Raw genomic sequence first — 22,525 nt, 5'->3', positions numbered from 1 at the left:
GATAACTGTGCCATATCCCTGTTTTCTGTTTTTTGGATTCAGGGATACAAACGCTTTGTGTCTGATATACAGTGTGTGTGTGTGTGTGTGTGTGTGTGTATATATATATATATATATATATATATATATATATATATATATATATATATATATATACATTAGTGCTTGGTATATCTGCATTTGTGTTGTGAACTGATAATTGTACCTATCACTTATATTTGCCTTGCCAAGTTATACTGTGGACAGCATCATCATGTCAATACTTTCTAGTGTAATCTCTTGTAAGGGTTGTGAAGTTAGCAAAGTTAGCATGGGTTTGGGAGGTTGGCCTAATGGTTAAGGTGTTTGCCTTACAAACACAAAGTACAGGGTTTGAGTCTCACAAGGGAGAATTGGCTAGGCTTACAATGGCTCATAAGAGCAGCTAACCTAGTATGAACCTATGAACTGGAGTTTGTCTCATTCATTTCTAACTTTTCTTTTTAATGATTTTCCAGTACATACGTATGGTGCACATCATAAGACCTGCCATCACATTCAGTTTTCAGGATTGTATGACAGCACCATAGTCAAACTCATCAAAACAGTAATACCGTATAATGCTATCTTTTGCATGAACCTCACCAAACACAAGCAGCAGGTGGACAGACCACAGAGCTTTCTCATTCAGATAACACAGGGCCTACTGTCCATGCCGTGATGTATGTAGATAGATTAAAAGACATGGAATCAACTCCCTCAAGATATGACTAATCAAGACTCAACCTTACTGTTCAAAAAACATATCAAGGAACATCTTAAAACTCAATGGCTATGTCCTTGTACTAATCCCGACTGAAAGCATGTCTCCCCACATTAATTTTTGCTACCCTTCCCCTTTCTGAGCTCCAAACTTACACTTTCTATTGTTGAGAGTTACTTCTTAAAAGTTTGCCTATTTTTCAATTTGTTGAACTTATCGGATATGTTTTTAGATTTGATTAGGTAATTTCTCTTCTTTTTTAAACTGTTTAACTTTTATATTGCTTTAAAATAACTTTTTGTAGATGCCAGTGTTATATTTTTTTCTTGCATGTACTGGAGCTTTTCTCCCCGGGCCTCTACTGTAAACGGATATATATCCAGTTGGACTAGCCCGGTCAACAAATGTAAAATAAAATAAAATAAAATAAATAAACATGTCACTGCTATCAAACAGATTGCAGTGACATGTCACTGTAGTCTGTCTGATAATGCATTACATTGTAACTATTATTCTAAGCATCTTTGTTTTGGTTTACATACTTGGGCTTCAGGCCCATTGTCTTTCAGTAAGAAAGTTTGTGGAAGAAGAGGGTAGACTCTACCTGTATGAGCTGGAAATTCCTGGTTAAAGGCTTTTTTTTTTGTTTTTGTGACTGCAATTTTCTGCACTTTGAATGTCTAGTGCATCTGCATTTTATATCATAGGCTAGATTCAGGATTGCTGAATCTAGACCATTTGGTATCATTTCAGCAATAAAACCAGCCATCTTACATTAAGAAGGCCCCCCCCCCTACACCCTTGTGGCAGAAGTGTGCAGCCAAGGACCCATCTGAGTTTGGGATTTCTGGAATAAGGCTCAGTCTTGGCTTTTCTCTTTGTTTTCCTTTTTTAAAATCATCTAACTTCACTTGTATTTCAGTGTTGTGTTTGGGCAGCTTTGCCCTCAGTTTACCAGAGCTGCTCAGAGATTGCACTGTGCCCTGCAAGCAATTTAGTTGTGCATTGTTAAGCATTGATACAATTTTCTACCTGTAGCCCTACATATAAAAAAAGCTTTTTGTTAGTCTTAAAGCAAAACGTGGTCCATCTAGCCCACTCCACACTAGTTACAACAGTAGATACCTGCCACAATGGATGGACAGTTTCCCACCATTTCTCCAGCCATCCTGATTGACATGGGCATCCTGAGGCAATGTAGCAATTACCTCATGTATACTGATGACCAGTTATTTCTAAAACAAACAAATACAATATGTGAGAGCTGCACTATACCATGAATTTGGAATCAGTTCTCTCACATAACAACAAACCAGATATCAAACCGGTTGTTAGCACAGACACTTCACCTTTGCACATAACAAGCTCACAGCACATAAACCCTCATACGTGGAGGTACTCGCTAGAAAAGTACCTACAGATCAGAGACGGATCAAAATAAGGTCCTCACAAAAAAACAAGGCACCCTGGTGGTCATCAAACATAAATAGGTTATACCAATAAGTACACAAAACTAATGAATAAGAACAAGAGGGAACTGATTCAGTAGAGGAAGGACACTCTCCCCAACTTGAACAATCAAATTAGATATCTTGTAAAGTCCTCTAAACACAATTATGAAGCTAAACTAGCATCCCTAGCTAAAGATAATCATGAGGCATTCTTTAGCTATGTCAGAAATCTAAAAGGGAAAGCACAGCTGTGTGCCATATTAGTAGCGAACAGTACCACTCATACTGACCCTGAGGACATCGCCAACCTGCTAGCAGACAGATTTGGTGCAAACTTCACCCCCTGTCCCCACCAGACATATCCCAAAGTGGATTCACTTTAGAAGCTCGAAATACTGAAATGTCGAAATTCAGTATTTGAGCTCATAAAGTGGAATCCTGAAAAGAGCAAAAGTGTGAAATTCAAAACCTTGAATAGCGAAGGTTTTGAATTTCATGCTTCTGAGGTTCCGCTGTGGTTACGGATTCAGGTAAGTGCGTGTGTGTGTGTGTGTGTGTGTGTGTGTGTGTGTGTGTGTGTGTGTGTGTGTGTGTGTTAAGGGTTTTGGTAAGAGATGCGGTGTGTGTTAGTGTGTTTTGTTGCTGTGATGTGTGTGTGTGAGCAGAATGTAGCTTGTGTGGTGATGTTGTGTGTATGTGTTTGTGTGTAGTGCAACTTCGGAGTTAGAATATTTAAGTACAGGGGTGTGGGGGGCAGAGCCCCCCACATGGGGGAGTGCAGGGTGGCTTGCCCCCCTGCTTTTATGTAATAGAGAGCTTGTGTTTGTGTACGGGGAGAGTGGTGTTTGTGTGTGTGTGCAGTAGTAGTGTGAAATTCAAAATCTCCGGTGTGCGAGATTTTGAATTTCACACTTCTGAGTTTTCTATGTTTCAAAAGTTCAACTTTATAGCTTCGAAATACTGAATTTCAACATTTCAGTATTTTGAGGATATACCAGTCCTCTACCTATTATCTCCAAAGAGCAGGTCAGACCCACACTCTCTGTGGCCAAAAACACAGCGTCTATGAGATCTGATAACATCCTAGGCTGCCTACTAAATGGTCTAAAACAGGACCTAACAGAACCACTTAGCACTCTCTTTGACCACAGTCTAAGTACTGGCTTTGTCTTAGCAGACTGGAAAACAGCAACAATAATTCCCTTACAGAAAGGGGGTCCATCAACTGACCCTGGGAACTACAGACCCATATGCCCAGCCAGCCTAATCTGCAAAGCCATGGGGAGACTCATCATAGACCTTATCAGCAAAGGCACAGGTGACCTTCAAACTCTTGATCCAACCCAATTTGGCTTTGTTAAGGGTAGATCATGCTTATTAAACCTGGTGGACTTTTCTGAGAATCTCACCAAAAGCCTGGATGAAGGCAAAACAGTACATACAGCCTATCTTGACTTAGCCAAGGCTTTTGACACAATCCCCACTCAGGCATCATTGAGAAACTCTCACAGCTGGGAATTAATGGAGAGATGATAAAATCAGTAAGCAAAAGAGAGTAGTATTGCTGAAATTTAATTAATCCTCAAGTCTCTGTGAGTACCTTTATGAGATGAACCCTGTTTTTTAACAAAGTCTCACCAAGATGATACTGATATATAGACTGTCTTTTATATAGCATATATCATGGACAGAAGTAGGTTTAAAAAAAGATAGCTGGATGCACAAGACCCGGGATAAAAAAGTTCTCAAGCCTCGTAGGCACACAGGTGGCAGGACTGGGAAAAATGATAGTACATAATCCTCAGGACACAGAAACATTCCTACAGTGGGGCTAGGCCAGGCCCAAGGAGAGGATGGCCCTACTGTTGTAGAAGGAATATCAGTTCACAAAAAACACAACTAATAGGCCAAAAAAGAGCCATAAAGATGAAAAGAGTGGACTATTGAGGATAAGAAATAAATTATATATTGTTATTATTATGCAAGGAAGCCCAGAATTTCCAGACAGACGATATAAAAAAAATTAATAGACAAGTTAGAGGAAAGCAAAATACTTCCACATGAAAAACTGTCAGAAGCTTCAAATACAAATTTGTGTTCATTAATACAACAGATTTATGAAAAACATTAACTAGACCAAGAAACCTTGGTCCATTTGGAAAAAGAAGCAACTGAGGAAGTGCAAAAATATAAAGAACAAAATCTAGAGACTTTTGAAAGGTATAAAAAAGAAACATGGACATGGGAAAGAAGGACAGATCTGATATGGTGCAATATTTATGCAAAGGAGAAAGCCAAATTAATCAACACAAAAAAGTCAGCCCCAAAGATATTCAAAGAGCAATTCAGGCAAAAGCATCCAGATATGAAAAATTTCACAATAAAAAAATAAGATCACAAAGATGGAAAGTAGAACAGAAGATTAGTAAAGTAGAAGTTAAAAAATAGAAGCTAAAGTTAGGGAATACTTACGGAGTAAAGGATTTAGTGTAGAAAGTCTAACACGGATACATAACAGCATGATGGAACAAAGAGTTCCCAAAGTAAGGAGAAACAAGAGGATCAGGAAACATCTGAAGAAACTGGTTTGCCCATGTATAAATTTGATGCATTTTGTTATTATTTCTTGTGTATTCATAATACATTTATTAAAACAATTATTCACTGTTTGGGTGCTGGCCGTTGTTTTTGGTTTTGAATTTAAGGCTTTTGGCCTTGCACTCTTCCTGTACTTGCATAGTTTGAGGACTGTTTAGTTGACTTTCATAGGAAACCAGTATAAACTTTCAGTTGGAGTTGCAGTGCAAGGGGGAGGAAAAGGAAACTGTGGGAAGTCTGACATAGCCAATGCTGAGGGATTATAGACCAGTAAGTTCCCATATGGAAGAGCAATGAGTGACACAGGATGAAACCAAAGAGAATGTGGTACAGAAAGATGTTGTGGAACTATCTATAGAATGCTCACATGAAATGGGGAACACCGAATATGCCCTCAGTGTAGAAGATAATAATCTAAGAGAAGAGTTGCTTGATGAAAATAATCTAAGAGAAGAGTTGCTTGATTTAAGAGATGGATAGACATATTAACATTAATGAAAGAAATAGACTACAGAAAGTCAATGAAACCCAAAAAAGTTAGAAGTTTGATAAAACAAATGACTACAGTAATTAGGACTGTCCATAGAAATTCATGTGATATAACAAAAGTCAATAGGATATATTACTATACAGCTAAATTAATAACAGATAAAGCCTTACCACAGAAACAAATGGTAGTAAGGGAAAGGAAGGGGAGAAATCAAATGCTATCGTGGAAGAATCAAATAGAGAAAACTATAAAGCACTTAAGACAAGAAATGTCAATCTTAGAAGAGTATAGAAGAGGGAACAGATCAAGAAAAATACTCAGAAAGATAGAAATGATAAAAGCAATCCACAGTATCAGAACAGATCAGGAGTTATGTCATGCAGTATTGCAAATAAACTAAAAATATCAGCACAGGTAGAACATTTTAGAAGATACACAGATAAATATAAAGAAAAGTACAAAACAAGCAGTTTATTGATGATCAAAAAAGTTTTATAGAGAATTGAGAAACAAGTCAAAAGAAAATTAAATACCACCAAAGGAAGAAGAAACAAATATATTTTGGAGAAATATCTATGAAGACCCTGTGGAATATAACAAAGATGCTAAATGGATAGAAGAAGTTAAAGAAAGAATAAGAAGTTCAAATATAAAGGATATGCAATGGGATGAAATAATGACCAAAGAGATTGAAACAAAATTAAGAAAAGTTCCTAATTGGAAAACCCCAGGCCCAGATGCAGTACCTAACTTCTGGTTAAAAGTATTGACATCTTTACATGAAGATTTAGCCATGCGTAAGAACTGTTCATATGCATACCCCAAACAGGCGCCAGCCTGGCTAACAACAGGGAAAAACAATACTCCTACTTAAGAGTGAACCTATAAGCCATCCTAAAAACAATAGACCAATAACTTGCCTCCCAATGACATATAAACTATACACTGGAATTGATGCTGACAGAGTTTATAGACATTTAGAAGAAAACTCAATCATGGCAATAGAACAAAAAAATAATAAAAGAAAGTCATATTATTTATTTTATTTTTATTTTATTTTACATTTGTTGACCGGGCTAGTCTAACTGGATATATGTCCATTTTCAGTAGAGGCCTGGGAAGGAAAGCTCCACATAAAATACAAGAACAAATAAAACATTACAACTTCAGTTACAGTTCACTTGTCAGGCACAACAGGTGTTACATGGTAAGTTAGTATTCATGATAGATAATAGCAAATAAAATAGAAAATCCTTTTTTTTTTGTTGACCAAACAATAGTAGAAGAAAAGAGTGTTCAGAAGGATGTGGGGGATTCCCAAAAGAAAGTTATAAATACGGCACAGGAGAATATAATAGTTATAAACAAGACTAGGAGAATTAGTTAAGGGCAGTGACTTAGCTATAAGGCAGTGAAATAACTATACAGTCTTTCAAGGGTATAATACGTCTAACTTAGAAGGTAGTGGTTTTAAAGTGGCTATAAAGTGAGTAGTAAATTGGTGCTATAACCTAGGATAACAGGAAGAGAAATCTTAGTCAGGGTTAGTAGGACATAGCCAGTGGGTGTAAGGTATAATTTGAGTTTGTTTTTGAATAGTGCAGTTGAAGAAAGAGATGTGAGTTCAACAGGAAGAAGGTTCCAACTTTTTCCCACAGTGTTAGAGAAAAGGGAATCTCCTGCTTTATTGTTGGGTTTTTGTCTAGATACCAGTAGTTTATTTGCTGAGCGTAGGTTGTTGAGATTTTTATATGGGCTGATTAGAATCATGAGAATTGGTGTGTTACCTGCATGATAAAGGGTTTTATGGGCAACAATCAGTTGGTGGAATAGAATTTGATTATGCAGTTCCAGCCAACCCAGTTGCTTCAGATTTTGGCAGTGGTGGGTTCTGAAAGGGGAGCTGGTAGCAAATCTGGCAATGTTGTTGTAGGAGATTGCCAGCTTGTTGAGGTTGCTTTTAGATAGAGTTGTGTATATAGGAGAGGCATAGAAGAGAGGTGAGATAAGATGGGTGGAATATGGAACAAAGGATCATTTGATATTAAATAAAGTCATAATGGAGAACTGCAAAAGGGGAAGAATCTAAGTATGGAATGGTTAGACTACAAAAAAAGCATTTGATAATATCCCAGTATCCCACATTCATGGATAAAAGCGTGCTTAAAAATGTATAGGATACACTCTACACTGATTGATTACATTACAGAGACCATGAAACAGTGGCAAACCACTTTACAGTTAAGCTATGATAAAGAACATTACTATTCCTGGGATATTCCAATGTCACCATCACTCTTTTGTTTTGCCCTTAACCCATTAAGCTATCTACTTAGCAGATTAGGTCATGGCTATAATTTGGCTCCCAGAAAACAACAAAGTGTAAGGATTTCTCATTTTCTTTTTGTAGATGATTTAAGGCTGTATAGTTAATCAGATAAGTAACTGAAAGCACAACTACAAGTGGTCAAAACGTTTTCAGATGATATAAGAATGTCATTTGGTAGTGATAAATGTGCAAAAGCAACCTTTAAAGCAAGAAAGTTGCAACACCAAGAAAATATCAGTTTGGGGAGAAGAATGTGATATAAAAGAACTTCAGCAAGAGGGAGTGTATAAATATTTGGGAATTGATGAAGGATCAACAATAAAACATGAACAAATGTGAATAAAACTTAGTAAGGACTATTTTAGAAGACTTAAATTAATACTAAAAACAACATTGACATCTAGGAACAAAGTCCAAAATATAAACCAGTTTGTTCTTCCTGTCCTAACTTACAGTTATGGAGGGATTGACTGGCCCCAAAAGGTGTTGGATAGTTTGGACAGGGAAACAAGAAGGATGTTTCATGCTCATCAAATAAAAATCAGTGCATACCAAGACTATATATTCCCCATTCTGAAGGAGGTATGGGTCTGCTCGAAATTGATTACATGTATAGATCTGCAATAGTGGGACTGCATACATATCTGCTGACCTCACAAGACCCAAACATAGTGAATGTTTTGAAACATGAAGAGAATAAGTCTAAGATGACTTCACTGCTTAGTTTAGCAGAAACACATTGGCATTATGCAGGAATGGAAATCAAACCAGAAGTAGATAAGAATCAGGCATCAATTGAATGTGCCAAGAAAACGAAAGAAAGAATATAAGGTGAAATATCAGAAATGAAGGCAAGAAATCTGGAAAATGCATAATTATAGCTGCAAGTATAAAAAAATATTGGAACAACCTCATGTTGATCAGGATCAGACACAAGAATGGTTAAGGAAAGGTAAATTTAAACCAAAAGACAAAAGGTTAATATTGGCAATCCAAGAGTGTGGACTACATACATGTTTATTTACAAAGTCCATTGAACATGTGGGAGAAACAGACAAATATAGGTTTTGTAAAACATAATTAGAAACAGTTTCATAGCTTGTTGCCAGTTGTGATATGCTATAGGCAGGACTGTATACTGAAAGGCATAATTATGTGGCAAGACTGTTGCTTTGGGGAAAGTGCAAGCATTATAATATTGAAGTAGCTAAAAAGCACTGGAAACATGAGCCACAAAGCATCATAGAAAATTATGACATTTATATCACATGGGATCATCCATTACCATCACTTCAAAAGACTGATGCAAGAAAAACAGATATAGTAGTCGATGAAAAGAAGACAAAAGTTGCATTGGTTATTGAAATTGCTACACTCAGTGACTACAGTGTCTTACATACAGAGAGGCAAAAGTTTGGAATCTATGTCTCAGAAGTCCAGGTGAATATAGATGGCCTTTGGTTTACCAAGTTCACCAATGACTCCTAAATGGGTACAGTCATTGAGTCCCCCAACAATGTTGACATACTACAAAAAGCACTTACACATGCAAATAATTGTTGCCAAAGCCACGGCCATAAACTAAATGCAAAAAATGCATTATCATCCTTTTTGGCAAATGGGAAGTCCTTGCAAATTACAATGTTAAGTACCCTCCACACAGCTCAAACCCTGTAGTGAGAGATCACAGGTTGATTGCAACCTTAACTTCAATCACCATGTATCCACAGTGGTAAGGAAGACCTTCTATGTTGCACATCTCATAAATAAGTGCATTGATGTTATAACTCTCCTGTTCTCATCCCTCATTAGACCAGTAATAGAGTACAACACTCCCTTCTGTATGTACATCACCAGGCACCTGCAGCAGCTAGACAGACCTCACAGGTTTTCTCACCAAGAAAACTCAGGGCCTTCAACACAAGACCTCCATGGACAGACTGAAGACCCTGTCACTGCACTCTGTATCTTACAGGCTGTTGAGAGGTGACTTGTGCCTGGTCTACATAGCAGTCTTGGACCCTGCCCTAATGGAAATTCTGCACATCTACAAGTCACATGGTACAAGATTCACTCACTCTATAGATGTTAACCTAGCCTGTGACATTAACAGGGCATGCTGGAGAGACAAATATGTCTCCCAGAGATTACCACTTCTCTGGAGCAAACTCCCAATTCACATAAAGCAAAGCTCCTAAATGACCCTATTTAAGTATAGGTTAGACAACTGTATGGGACACCACAAATTTACCCTGGGCCTGTCACCTATGTTCCTCTTAGATAAGAGCATTCAGTGCTCATAGCCTTGCACTGCAAATATAGACCACATGATGTGGTCAATAAGGGAATAAGGGTATAACACGGTTAGTCTTATAAAGACCCTAGAGTGACTAGCCTAGTAACCTCCTATGAACCTAAGGTGATGTCTGCCTGGGCTCCAAGCCATTATCTGATCATGCCTTAGTGGGATGACTGCATATGCAATAATCTGATATATCTGATGATATTACCATTGTCTGTTGAGCATATGGTAATAACAGTGTCCCACATGTTGGTGTAAAATGCTCTCTGTAATGTCATGAAACAGCTCACACACACCCAGTTGACTGCATTAAGAATAGAACCCCTACATATCTAAGTACACAGACTACAAAACACAGTATTTTATGCAAGTGCCATGGTGCAACTCTGACTTTTATATGGCTGCAGGTCAACTTATAGTGGATGACTTCAGCAGGCCATGTGGGAGACAAAAGGTTGTGAGGGCTGCATGAAATGGATGTGTAGGCTTGTGCAAGTATCAAAATGCTAGCTAGTCATACAATTGAAGTAACTGTAGGATAGCATGTGTACTCTACTAAGTAGAGATAGTAGAGATACACACACACACACACACACACACACACACACACACACACACACACACACACACACACACACACACACAAAGTTGACTGGAGTAAGAACAGAACCTCTACCTCTCTAAATACACAAACTACAGAATACAGTACTCTATGCAAGCACCACGGCACCAGTCTGACTGTTTCATGGCTGCAGGTTAACTTAGAGTGGATGACATCAGCAGTGCATGCTGGAGAGAAGAAGCTGGGAGGCCTTCTTGAAATGGATGTGTACTCTGGTGCAAGTATCAAAATACTGGCAAGCCATGCCATTGTAGAAATAACTCTAGGGATAACATGTATACTCTGCTGAGTAGACACACATATACATGCACCAGGTTGACTGCAGTGAGAACAGAACCCTTCCCTATCTAAGTACACAAACTACAGAACACTGTAGTCTATGCCAGTACCACAGCACAAGTCTGACTTTTATATGGCTACAGGTCAACTTATAGTGGGTGACATCAGCAGTGCTTGTTTTAGAGAAGAAGGTGGGAGGCCTGCTTGAAATAGATGTGTATGAAGGTGCAAGTACCAAAATGCTGTCAGTGTATGGGATTTGGGCAGTAACTGCAGAATGCACACTTGCTCTTCTGGCTAGTCTCACACACACACACACACACACACACACACACACACACACACACACACACACACACACACACACACAGTTGACTGCAGTAAGAACAGAACCCCTACCTGTGTAGGTACACAGACTACAGAACTTAGTACTCTAAATAAGTGCCATAGCACAAGTCTGACTTTCACAAGGCTGCAGGTCAGCTTATAGTGGATGACATCAGCAGTACATGTTGGAGAGAAGAAGGTGGGAGGTTTGTCTGAAATGAAAGTGTAGGCAAGTGAATTATCAAAATACTGTTAATGTATAGGATTGGAGCAGTAACTACAGGATACACACTTGCTTTTCTGGCTGGACAAACACACACACACACACACACACACACACACACACACACACACACACACACACACTTGACTGCAGTGAGAACAGAACCCCTTCCTAAGTACACAGGCTACAGAACTCAGTACTTTGTGAAAGCACCATGGCACAAGTCTGACTTTTACCCGGCTGCAGATGAACTTATAGTAGATGACATCAGCAAGCCACGTGGAGGACAACAGGTTGGGAGCCCTGCATATGCACATAAATTCATAGGTTCATTTGAGGCCAGTAGGGCCTGTAGAAGCCTAGCTGTGTATAAGCACAAGCACCATTATTGAGCATAGTTGGAAGTTTAAGTTTATCAAAGCAAGGTTGTCAGCATCACCAACTGGCCCTGTCCATGAGGGAGCACGCAACATTATATCTTGCACCTTATAGTGTGGATGATATATGTGTGTAAAAAAATACTGAGACCCCAGGTTGTACTGCTTGGGGGGTGTGGAGAAAACACATGCATGTATTGTGACTATATAACATATACTTAGAATATGCCCTCAGTTTGCAATGTTTCCACATGTACTTTTATGTACTACAAAGGAAATGAACAATAAAAAATAATAAGAAAGCATGAGATATACAGTTCCATAACACAGTGAGCATTGGATTTGCATGATAGTTAACAAAGTGTACATGCATGCGAGTAACGCCTGTTTGCGCGTAGGAAAGCAGTTTGCAACATGAGTCACATTGCTAACATCTGCCAAGCAGAATGCAACAGTGGTAAGCAATTGCATATATAGGCAGTTGTGTATGTGTTTTCCACCAAAGTTAAAGCCATGCCAATTCAGATAGCAGGAATACATTTACAGGACTATAGTACACAGTATACCTGCAGTCATACATTTGGTCATAAATGTAATAATGCATAGATTAGTCTATCAGTAAAAGTAGTACTATATTGAATGTGCTGTATTTAAAACCAGGACCATGTGCATGGTAGTCCTACACTTACACCTGTTGCCACAAGAATGTTGAGGAAACACTTGTCTATGCTGCACTTCATTGCTATAAACTGCAATGTCACAGCAGTAAATCAACGGTTGCACACTCTGTGCTAGAATCCAGAACCATCTGTACTCCTGGCTGGGTTTTTACGATTGCCAAGGACATTAATTGAATGTATTTGGTTTCTATTTTTGGCTGTCTGCTTTCTAGGTGGTCTGCAATGCTTTACTCAAACCAGATAAACACAAAACATGTTATTAAAAATGAGAAGAGTAAGAAAAAAATGTCTTAGCAATGGACACATATAAGTAAAATATGTGTCTTCTCTCACGTTAAGGTACTTTCTGTACAAGTCCACCACTATTTACTTCATTACTGCACCAAGTTAAGAAATACAAATATATGCCATAATATTATTAAAGAATACATTCTAGGTTCAGGACATAACCTTGCAAATGCAGCAGCTGACACAATTTTATTTCAGGCCTAGAATTTCCTTGTCTCTACTCCCATGGTATTGAAGTATGCAGGTAAAACCAGAATATAGATTACATGGATGCTTTATAGCTTGTTGAATAGCTCCATCATACTGAAAATCACCTGCTTCTGTTGTAATTAGCACCTGTGAAAAACATCCGGTACTTTAATGAATATATCAACTCCATTGGTGCTCATTAGTGTGCATTGAGCATCTACGCACGGCTGCATGCACTGACGCTGAAATAATGTAAACATAGCTGATCTTGTTATTACATTTCTCTGTTCCTGTGATATCGTACAAACATGCACCTCAAAAAGTGGAAGAAATGTTGCAGACCCTGTACTAGAACCAAGACCTTCTATAGTCTAGCCTATACATATATATATATGCTGCCACAGGGATAGTTATGTGACAAGCACCCAGATACCTGCCATTCATTCCTCCATTTCTCATGGCTGCACTAGGTGCCACATTTTGAAAACAAGGATAAAAATTAAAAAATAAATTTGAACTTAAAGTGGACCGAGATGATACATTTTAACAATAAAGAGGATGAAACAGAACTTGTGAATTTTGCGTTGTTTACATGCACTATTACACTTCACAGATGTACATGTAGACCTCTGTAAGTGTAACCTAACACCCACTGCTGATGCCATCATTCACTGTTGCCATGCATTCAACAAGAACACTGAGGAACTGCCTTCATGAAGTGAACATCCTTACATGGTTAAAAGTTTTTGGGATTCAGCGATTTTAATGGGTTTTGACCTCATTTGCATCATCATCGTGCTGACAGCCCTGAATCTACATGGGTGGTAACTGTATAGGCAGGGAAACTGAAGGGGAGGGTCTATGTTATATGTTCAAACATCCAAAATGTCGAACATTACATGGTCGATAGCAAATGTTTGACATTTGAATGTTCGAACATCAAATAAAAAAAAAAAGTAAAAACATAAAAAAACACTTTAACAGCGTAGGCAGGGGGCAAGTCCCCCCTGCTCCCTCACACCCCCCTACTTAAATATATTAACTCCAAGACCGCACTTCAGTGCAGAAAAGGGAAATTCTGCCTATCTGCACCATACGGCACCATTGAAAGTCTGTCTTCGAACACTCAAAATTTCGAACGTTTGGTCTCGACCATGTAACATTCAAAATTTTGAGCGTTTGAAGATTTGACAGGTACCCGAAGGGGAACCCAATGCTGCACAGTCAAGGGAGGGTATTACTGCAGTATATATCTGCACAGAGGAATGCAGGTTTTGATACTTCACTGTATTTCGTGAGATACATACTGCATATGCTTACATGACATTATGAATAGTATGTTTCATGGGGTTTACACTTTTAGCTGCCTACATTAGTTATGAATACAGTCTTTATTCGGGGGTGGGGAGCAAAGTTGCATTTATGTTATGGCACTTAGAAAGGATTTGCTGCTATTGATAATCTAATTTTCTAGCATCCACCATGTCTGATAATGTCATAATGTGTATGGGGTTACATTCTACTTGGTCTTGTTTCCATGTAAACTCCCTTCAGTGGCTGTATTCTGAAAACTTTTGAATACAAGGCCACCACAATTATGGCATCCACACAGTTGCTTTATAGCTTGTTTACTCACTGCACTGTGTTGATTTTCTTTATTAGCATACAATTGAGTTACTTATGCTGTAATTTGCATGCCACAGATGCTTCTGTGTTTGCGCCACTATGCAGAGTTTACTGAATCTCAAACTATTTACAGCCATGAGCAATGCGCAGTGACCTGCACATTGTCAAAAATGATCATGTAGGCTTTATTGAATCCCGCCATAGCAATTGATGGAGAGGGTAGTGCTCGCTTAAGAGCAGAAAGGTGGTGTCAGGAAGAGTCCAAGATCTTTGTTGGACTACTCATTAAGTGCTACTACACCTGGTTTTAGTACAAGGATGAGGCTTGGAATAGCCTAACCAATGTCATCACCATTACATTAACTTGAAAAGGTACAAGCAGAACCTCCTTTATCAATGGGTGGAAAATTTTAGGACAAATAAACCACCAGTGTTGAATAAGTATCGTGGCCCATTAACAGCTAGTGCAGTACTATGGCTTGCCATTAACAAAAAGATGTTTATATATGTTTTTCCCTGTAAATTGAAGGAAATAGGGAGGTGCACCAGGAAAGACTGCAGAGTCTCAGACAGGCATGGGGTAAGTATTGCCCCGGTACGACTGATACCTATTTCATAGTAGCAGCAATTTTTAAAATATTTTGTACATCCTATTATACTTGTCTGGGAAGAGCGTCTTGCTTTGGAACTTTTAATTTTATTTATTTATTTTTTATTTAATCATCTGTTAATCAGTTAAAAGAACTGGTCTAGCTTAGGCAATTTCTATCTATGATCTGGGTCACTAGAGCAGGTGTAAATACAATATTTATGAACAGTGTTGAGCAGCTAGACAACCAGCATGTTTTACTAACAGAGGAGAAAACTGAAGTACCTGTTGAACACCTAAGAAGAAGTGGAGGGAATGTGCAAAGCTCATTGCATACAGTGACAAGAGTTTTGGATTGAACGCCTGGTTTTGGAGTTATGAGGCAGAGATCATAACCAATAACTCATCATGTGTGTGTGTGTGTGTGTGTGTGTGTGTGTGTGTGTGTGTGTGTGTGTGTGTGTGTGTGTGTGTGTGTGTGTCTAGTAGTTTGTGCATGTACTGGATGCAGGAAATGAAATAGTTGGTAATCGGGGCTTGTTGGTCACTCGTCATAAGTAGTGAAACGTAAATGATGAAACAAGTTTTAATACCCCAAAGTTACAGACAGAAACACAGGAATATAATAGGCAAGTGGTCATAGGGACTACAATATGCCTAGGCTATACATACCTTTAAGCAGACAGACTTAAAAGTTTTTGCTACCCTTTTCAAGCATGTAATAATGCTGACCTCTCTAATTGAGCAGTGTTTTACATAATAACTCTGTAGTGAATTTGCATCCACCCATCCGGTTATAAAGACTAGGTGTAAAGTTAGCCAAAGTAGTACTTTGTCTGACCTGCAGTGATAACTTACTCCATAGGCAAGGAATACATTGTGTTAGTAACATATGAGCAAGTGTTGTTTATTTGTTGGTGTAGAATTTATTCATTAGTATGGGTGTTTGTAGAGCCATTGGTTTTGAGAAGAAATTGGAGTTCAGATAGGACTGGGTCTATCCTGGCTTGGAAATTAAGACACAGGTCGCCACTAAGCAGCCTCTGACCTACTGACTATAAGGATAGTCATGCTAATCTTTTAGGATAGATAATGGATTTAAGACCTTTCATTTTCTTGGTTGCAAATCATTGAGGCCTTTCCAGTTTTGCAATACACTTGGATTTGTACAAACCAAAGAAGGCCTTGTATTAAAAGATGGGTCTGATAAAGGAAGAGAACAGAGGTAGGATTATTTGTTTGGATCTTGAGAATATTCCCTTGGAAATTAACTAGATCATACAGAAGAATTTCCTGACTATGGTAAAAACATGGTGATTGAATGAGAGAGAAAAAGAAAGAGAGAAAATGTTTCACGTAAGTAACCAGGTCACTCATGGGTGTATGTATGTCTCTTATGACTGTATCTGTCTGAAAAAGAGTAAAACGTATAACATATAAGGAGGGAGCAACTTTTCTTCTTAACTCTACTGTGCTGCCCTTTTTTCATTTAGTTTGAGACTGTTTCAGATATGGCATATATGTACATATTCCAGCCCTTTATCAGACCCATCATTGAATACAGTGACCTCTTTGGTGTCAGTAGATAAGTGGATAACAGTGCCCACTCACTGGCAAACTTTGTTAACTAAACATCTGGGATATTGGCTTGGATGACTGCAAAATAAATACCAATCAGGACAGGACGCAGTACAGATTCTTGTGACACCACACTAGTTACCATTTTACATTCAGAGAGGCAACAGGCAACTTTCACATCATGGAATCTGTTTGATATCTAATTTACAGTCCAATAGACAGTGTAGGTGTTTATTTACCATAGGATTCTGTATTTTTTCAGTAGTATCAGCATGGGGAATAGTGTCAAAACTCTTGGCCAAGTAAAAGGCACAGAATGACCCTTGCTCACAGAACCTGTAGTCTTTTCAAAAAAGCTTGCAAGGTTCAGGAGACAAGACCAGCCCTCATGGAACCAAACTGTTTGTAATCTACATCAGTTAAGTTGTGTATATGAGTTGCGTTATACTATTTAATTTATTACCCCATATATTCTACCACTTATCTGTTTTTATCTGTGAAGCTTTTTGTGTACAGTACTGTTATCCATTGATTTCAATACGTGTCATTTGTACAGTGTTTTGCATAGTGAGACTTCATCACAAAGTAATAAGGTGCCGTGAATAGGATGGGTGCAATAATATCAGGTTACTTTTTTTAAATAATCAGGAGACAGGTTTGCACTCTACTGAAAAGTTTAGTTTGAAAATCCTGCCTGCCATTATAAAGGTTGTACAGATGGGTTAGGCTAACTGGAATGTTGCAAAGTGGATATATGTGCTTTTTGATAATTATAATCATCATATCACTATATTGGATATTTATAAATATTGAATTACTCTCCCAGGGATTCATTAAATCCTTACCCCCACTGCACTAAGGGGCATGGTAAGATGCCTTGTTAACACAACACTGTAATTTGCTATTAACAGATATTTTAGCTGTGATGAGGAAAAACCTCATATCAGCTCATTTGCATCTCTGTGAATTGCAGTTAACTATCGAGAAGTGTAGATCATCACTTCCTATGGTTGTTAACTGCTGTGGCTCCATTGTGTAGGCAAAAGCATCCCTCCCCTTCAGTCACTCTCACACACATGCGCACGTGCACACACACACACACACACACACACACACACACACACACACACGCACACACACACACACACACACACACACACACACACACACACACACACACACACACACACACACACACACCACATTCCATATACCTGCCCTGCCCTGAATTGACTCCACATCCCTGCTATCTCTTTCCCAGTAATAGGCCATCACAGAAGGTTGCAGTCCAATGTTGCTCATCATATGCCTGATGTCTAGTAGTTTCCCTCACCCTACGATCTCTATACTGTGAGAAGTACCATTAGGACACAAAAATAGTGTCCCTGGCATCTATCAGTTTCCCCAGCCCCCGAACCTCATAGTGGTTAAACTGACATTAGGGCACAATAGTAGTATCCTGGTATCTAACGTTCTTCCACTCCCTAATTCCTGCAGTGGATTATGCCATTAAGGCACAAGAGAAGTATCTCCAGTGTCCAGTGTTATCCCTACCCCCAGATCCTCATAAAGGTTTAAGTGCAGTTAAGGCACAAATTTTATGATGAAATCCCTGGTTGTTAGGGATCCACCATCCCTGTGGTACAGATATCCTCGGTGGTTAGTGGTCCCCCCACCCAGTGTTGCAGACCATGGTTGTTAGTTTAGTTGTGTGTGGAGGTATGGCAGCCACTTAAACCCACACTTACACACACACATACACATCAAAATCTCACATACACACACAAATACACAAACCCCATGACCCAAACACACTCACACACTCATCCATTCATCTATTCACACTTACGCACACACACACACACACACACACACACACACACACACACACACACACACACACACACACACACACACACACACACCTAACTCATGCCCTCAATACCCACTCATGCTGTCTGCCATGCCCATGCACACACATACATTCATTCACACATGCAGACATTCACATACACTCATTCATACATCCTCCAACCCTACCTTACCACTACAATCAGTAGTACTTATCTCTTCTGTGATGGTGACATAGTAGGAGTGACAGTACTAATCTATACAGCCAAGCAAGTGTATTAATCGTTTAGCACATAACTACCTTCTTGGAGACTCTTCTAGTGGAAAGAGCAAATGGATCATTATTATATGCTCCTCCCCATGACTGCCTCATTTACAGGTAGAATTCCTTGGAGATAGCCAGATGTGGTGCTGCATGTCTTTGTGCTACAGCACCATGTTAGAGCTATGTCTGAATTCCAAAATGTTGCTGTAAGGTATACACAATCCTTATACCCCATGGTAATTTTTATGACTCTCCCATTGTTTAATTCTTTTTTTTGTGTGTTTTGCTAGGTGATGCTTTGTTTCAGTTCTTTCTTTGTTGCCCTTTCTGCCTTTTCAGACTTCTCAAAGATTGTAATAATATTTTTTCTTATTTCTCAGTTTTCATGGTTTTCTCAAGATACCTTGTTCATTAGTTCTTACTGTTATATGATGCTATAGAAAGATAAATATTATTTTCATTATTTTTTTGTCTTTATTTTTCTTATGGTGATGCCTTGTTCTCCAGTTCTTTTAGTATTTAATGATGCATTATTAATAATATTGTTTTGGCAATATGTATATTTTTATTATTTTTTGTAATTTTTCCTAATTAGGGATTTATTTTTGGCTTGGTGTGTGTGTGATGGCAGTTTATTTTGAACTGGTGTGTGTGTGATGGCAGTTTGGTTTGAACTGGTGTGTGTGTGATGGCAGTTTAGTTTGAACTGGTGTGTGTGTGTGTGTGTGTGTGTGTGTGTGTGTGTGTGTGTGTGTGTGTGTGTGTGTGTGTGTGTGTGTGTGTGTGTGTGTGTGTGTGTGTATGTGTGTGTGAGCATTTTTTTTTTGACACAGATATTTTTCAGTTCTTTCATGCTGGTGTCATTAATATATACAGATTTCATTTTATTTTTATTTTTTTTATTTATTTCATTTATGTTTAGGTTCTTTTTTCAGTTTTCTTTAGGATCTTGCCATAGCTTAAAGAGTCATAACCTCTCTATAAATTGCACAATAATTTTTTCAATTATTTTGTAAATTTTGATGATCATTATAAAGGCACTGATGTTTTGTGTAAGACTATACCACCAGCGTGTACTTCCTGAATGTAAGCAGCAAGGTTTGTGTGTTGATGTTGTTTCCAGTACTGTTATTTGATTTGTGAAGCTGCAGTCACATATTTGTTGGAAACTGATATATCAAGATGTTGTACAGATGTTCATCTGGGTAGTTTGCTTTGTGTAAGTATTCAAGCTGTGTGCTTGAATGGGTAAACTGTCTGCGCTGGATAGTTGGATGCTAATGTAGACTAGACAGGAGAAGATGCTTTATTAAGACATGTATTTAGTCCACCATTAAAGGATGCAATGTTTGCAAAGGACATTATCTTCAATAACTGCGTTATCAGTCAGATACTTGCCTAGATTCAGCTGACACTGGTACACCATACAGCTCTGTCAAGCTACATATCACTGCTAGACATCACTAGCACAGCAATGACCCTTGTGTGCCGGTTATTAACAGGATGTGACTCTTTGCATTTCATGTCTATGAATCTCAGTAGGCTCCTGCAGTAAACTGAAGGTAGCATCTGTATGTATCTGTACATTATCTCCATGAATACCATTGCCCATATCTTCACTATCTCGTGAATATTACATCCTGACCTTGTTTTCATAATTTCATCATGAACTCCTTATTGGCTGTGCTTTTTCATTTATGGGCATATTAGTTCTTTCTTGTTTTGTTATTACATTTTAGTTTTACTTATTCCACTCTCTTCAGTTCTTTTATAATTTTGTATTCTGTATCTTTTCTTGTTTTGTTTCTCAGTTCTTTCTTTTGAAGATTTTTCCAGTGTATTTTGCCATGTACTGCAGAGCTTCTGTTTGCAATTGTAGAGAAATGTTTGGTTAGTAGTTATGAGAGATTTCAGTTGTGGGGTGTTATGAGCAATTTGTTTTAGTTTGTGCATTGCTATGCAGGTGTTGGTATTTGGTGGTTGCTGTGGTCTTGGCCGTTTTGTGCCTGGATGTCAAAATTGAAAACCTAACCCACGATACAAACAACCAGGTATATTGAAAGTTACATCCTTTCATCCAGCTAACTACCCAACTTCTTCAGAACAAAACAAAGACAAAACATTAATACATGACTTGCCTTATTATTTGCTTTGTCACTGTAGTTTCTGAGGCTTGCCTATTAAAATCAAAGGGAGCAGTAATAGAATTAAACATTCCATGAAGTACTCCAGAGAAAAGTGAGCTCATCTTCAGTGTCATACTCTTGGAATTCACAAAATTCATAAAAAGTCCACCAGACAAGATCCATGCTGTGGACCAGGAAGCATACCCACCTGATTTTAATAGAACAACCCCATGACCCATAAGCATTGAGCAACCATCCCAAGAAACATCAGTGACTAGTTATCAGTGGATACAGTTTGGATACAAATTTTTAGCTCTCAATCTTAAATCAGTTGATGTTATGCCTCAAGAAGAAACATTCAGTTGATGTTTGATCTCAAGAAGATGACAAACATGAAATAAAATAAAAAAAAAAACAAATTATAACATTCATTACTGTAGGAGAAGAAACAAATCAGGTTGACTGGAACTATTTGAACAAAGCATAGATATAACCTCAGCACTGGGCCTGTTTAACACTCCCTTCTTAGGAACCAGCTCAGTGAGTATATAAAACTGTGTGAAAACTACAATGGAGATTAGCACCTTACCTTACTAAATGTTAGATGGTCAATATAATCATGATCGGATAAATCCTGGAAAAAATAGAGAAGTAACATCAACCTACACAATAAATATAGAGAAAACCATAAACTATTAATCTCTAAAAACAAAGGTGAAACAAATGAAACAAAACTATTTTTACAACATGTAACATCTCATATCTCTCAACCTCTTACAGCAAGAAATCTGGACAAAGCCATAAACAAAATTGGGACAAAGGTCCAAAAACAGAGACAATTTTGAAATATTGCCCTTACAAACTTAGAAATTTGATAGAATAACATGCTTTGCATTAGCATGAATTTTATGAAGGGTATGAAGTCTGAAACTCAAATATCTATCATAATTTTTTAACTTCAATCTTGAATGATTTGCAAGTAATTTGCTGTAAAACAGCACAATTTTATGAAAAACATACCAAAAATATGAGGCAAAAAGCTGGACATTCTGCTAAAATCTGTACAGCTGAGAGGCATGTAACAAGTAGAGTTCTACAATTCTGCAGGAGTCTGGAAATTTATAGGCAAGTTCCTCACTAAATCTAAACACTCAAGATTAAACCCACCATATCTCTTAATCCTTAAAACACATAACAGATTTTGCTGAATGTTTTCATTTTATTAAGCAAAAATACTATAACCTGTCTGACAGCACATCTGATCAAAAGACACCTTTATCCATAAACAAAACATCATGCACTATAAACTCACCAAACTGACTTATTTGTCAGGTTGAAGTTAGCTGTTATAACAATAATCAGAAAGATGCTGAGTAAAATCAAACAATATAGCTCTCATTCAACAGATAGCCTCACATCCGCATTCCTAAATAGTCAGGCCCTTACATTGCTACAGCAATAAGAGAACTAGTACACAGCTGCCTCAGAAAGGGCGCCATACCAGTAATACGAAACAAAAAATGAAAAGAAAATCCCACGTCACAAAAGTGGTGAGCGGAGCACACTTTAAACCAAAGAATGCTTTCTATTCTC

General features: G+C 38.1%; 1 protein-coding gene across 1 annotated transcript in view; it reads right to left on the bottom strand.

The window, feature by feature from the left end:
- The window catches only part of LOC122796777 (macrophage mannose receptor 1-like), a 1,798,323-nt gene that overhangs the window by 411,067 nt on the left and 1,364,731 nt on the right, over positions 1 to 22,525 (bottom strand). The window contains exon 24 of the mRNA XM_044065505.1: positions 21,522 to 21,566. Coding sequence (XP_043921440.1) covers positions 21,522 to 21,566 — 45 coding nt within the window. The remainder of the gene's footprint in view (positions 1 to 21,521; positions 21,567 to 22,525) is intronic.

Source organism: Protopterus annectens, chromosome 3.part0, assembly GCF_019279795.1.
Source record: "Protopterus annectens isolate FY-2018-M chromosome 3.part0, PAN1.0, whole genome shotgun sequence".
Taxonomy (NCBI): domain Eukaryota; kingdom Metazoa; phylum Chordata; order Ceratodontiformes; family Protopteridae; genus Protopterus; species Protopterus annectens.
This window is presented reverse-complemented; position numbering and strand designations above follow the sequence as displayed.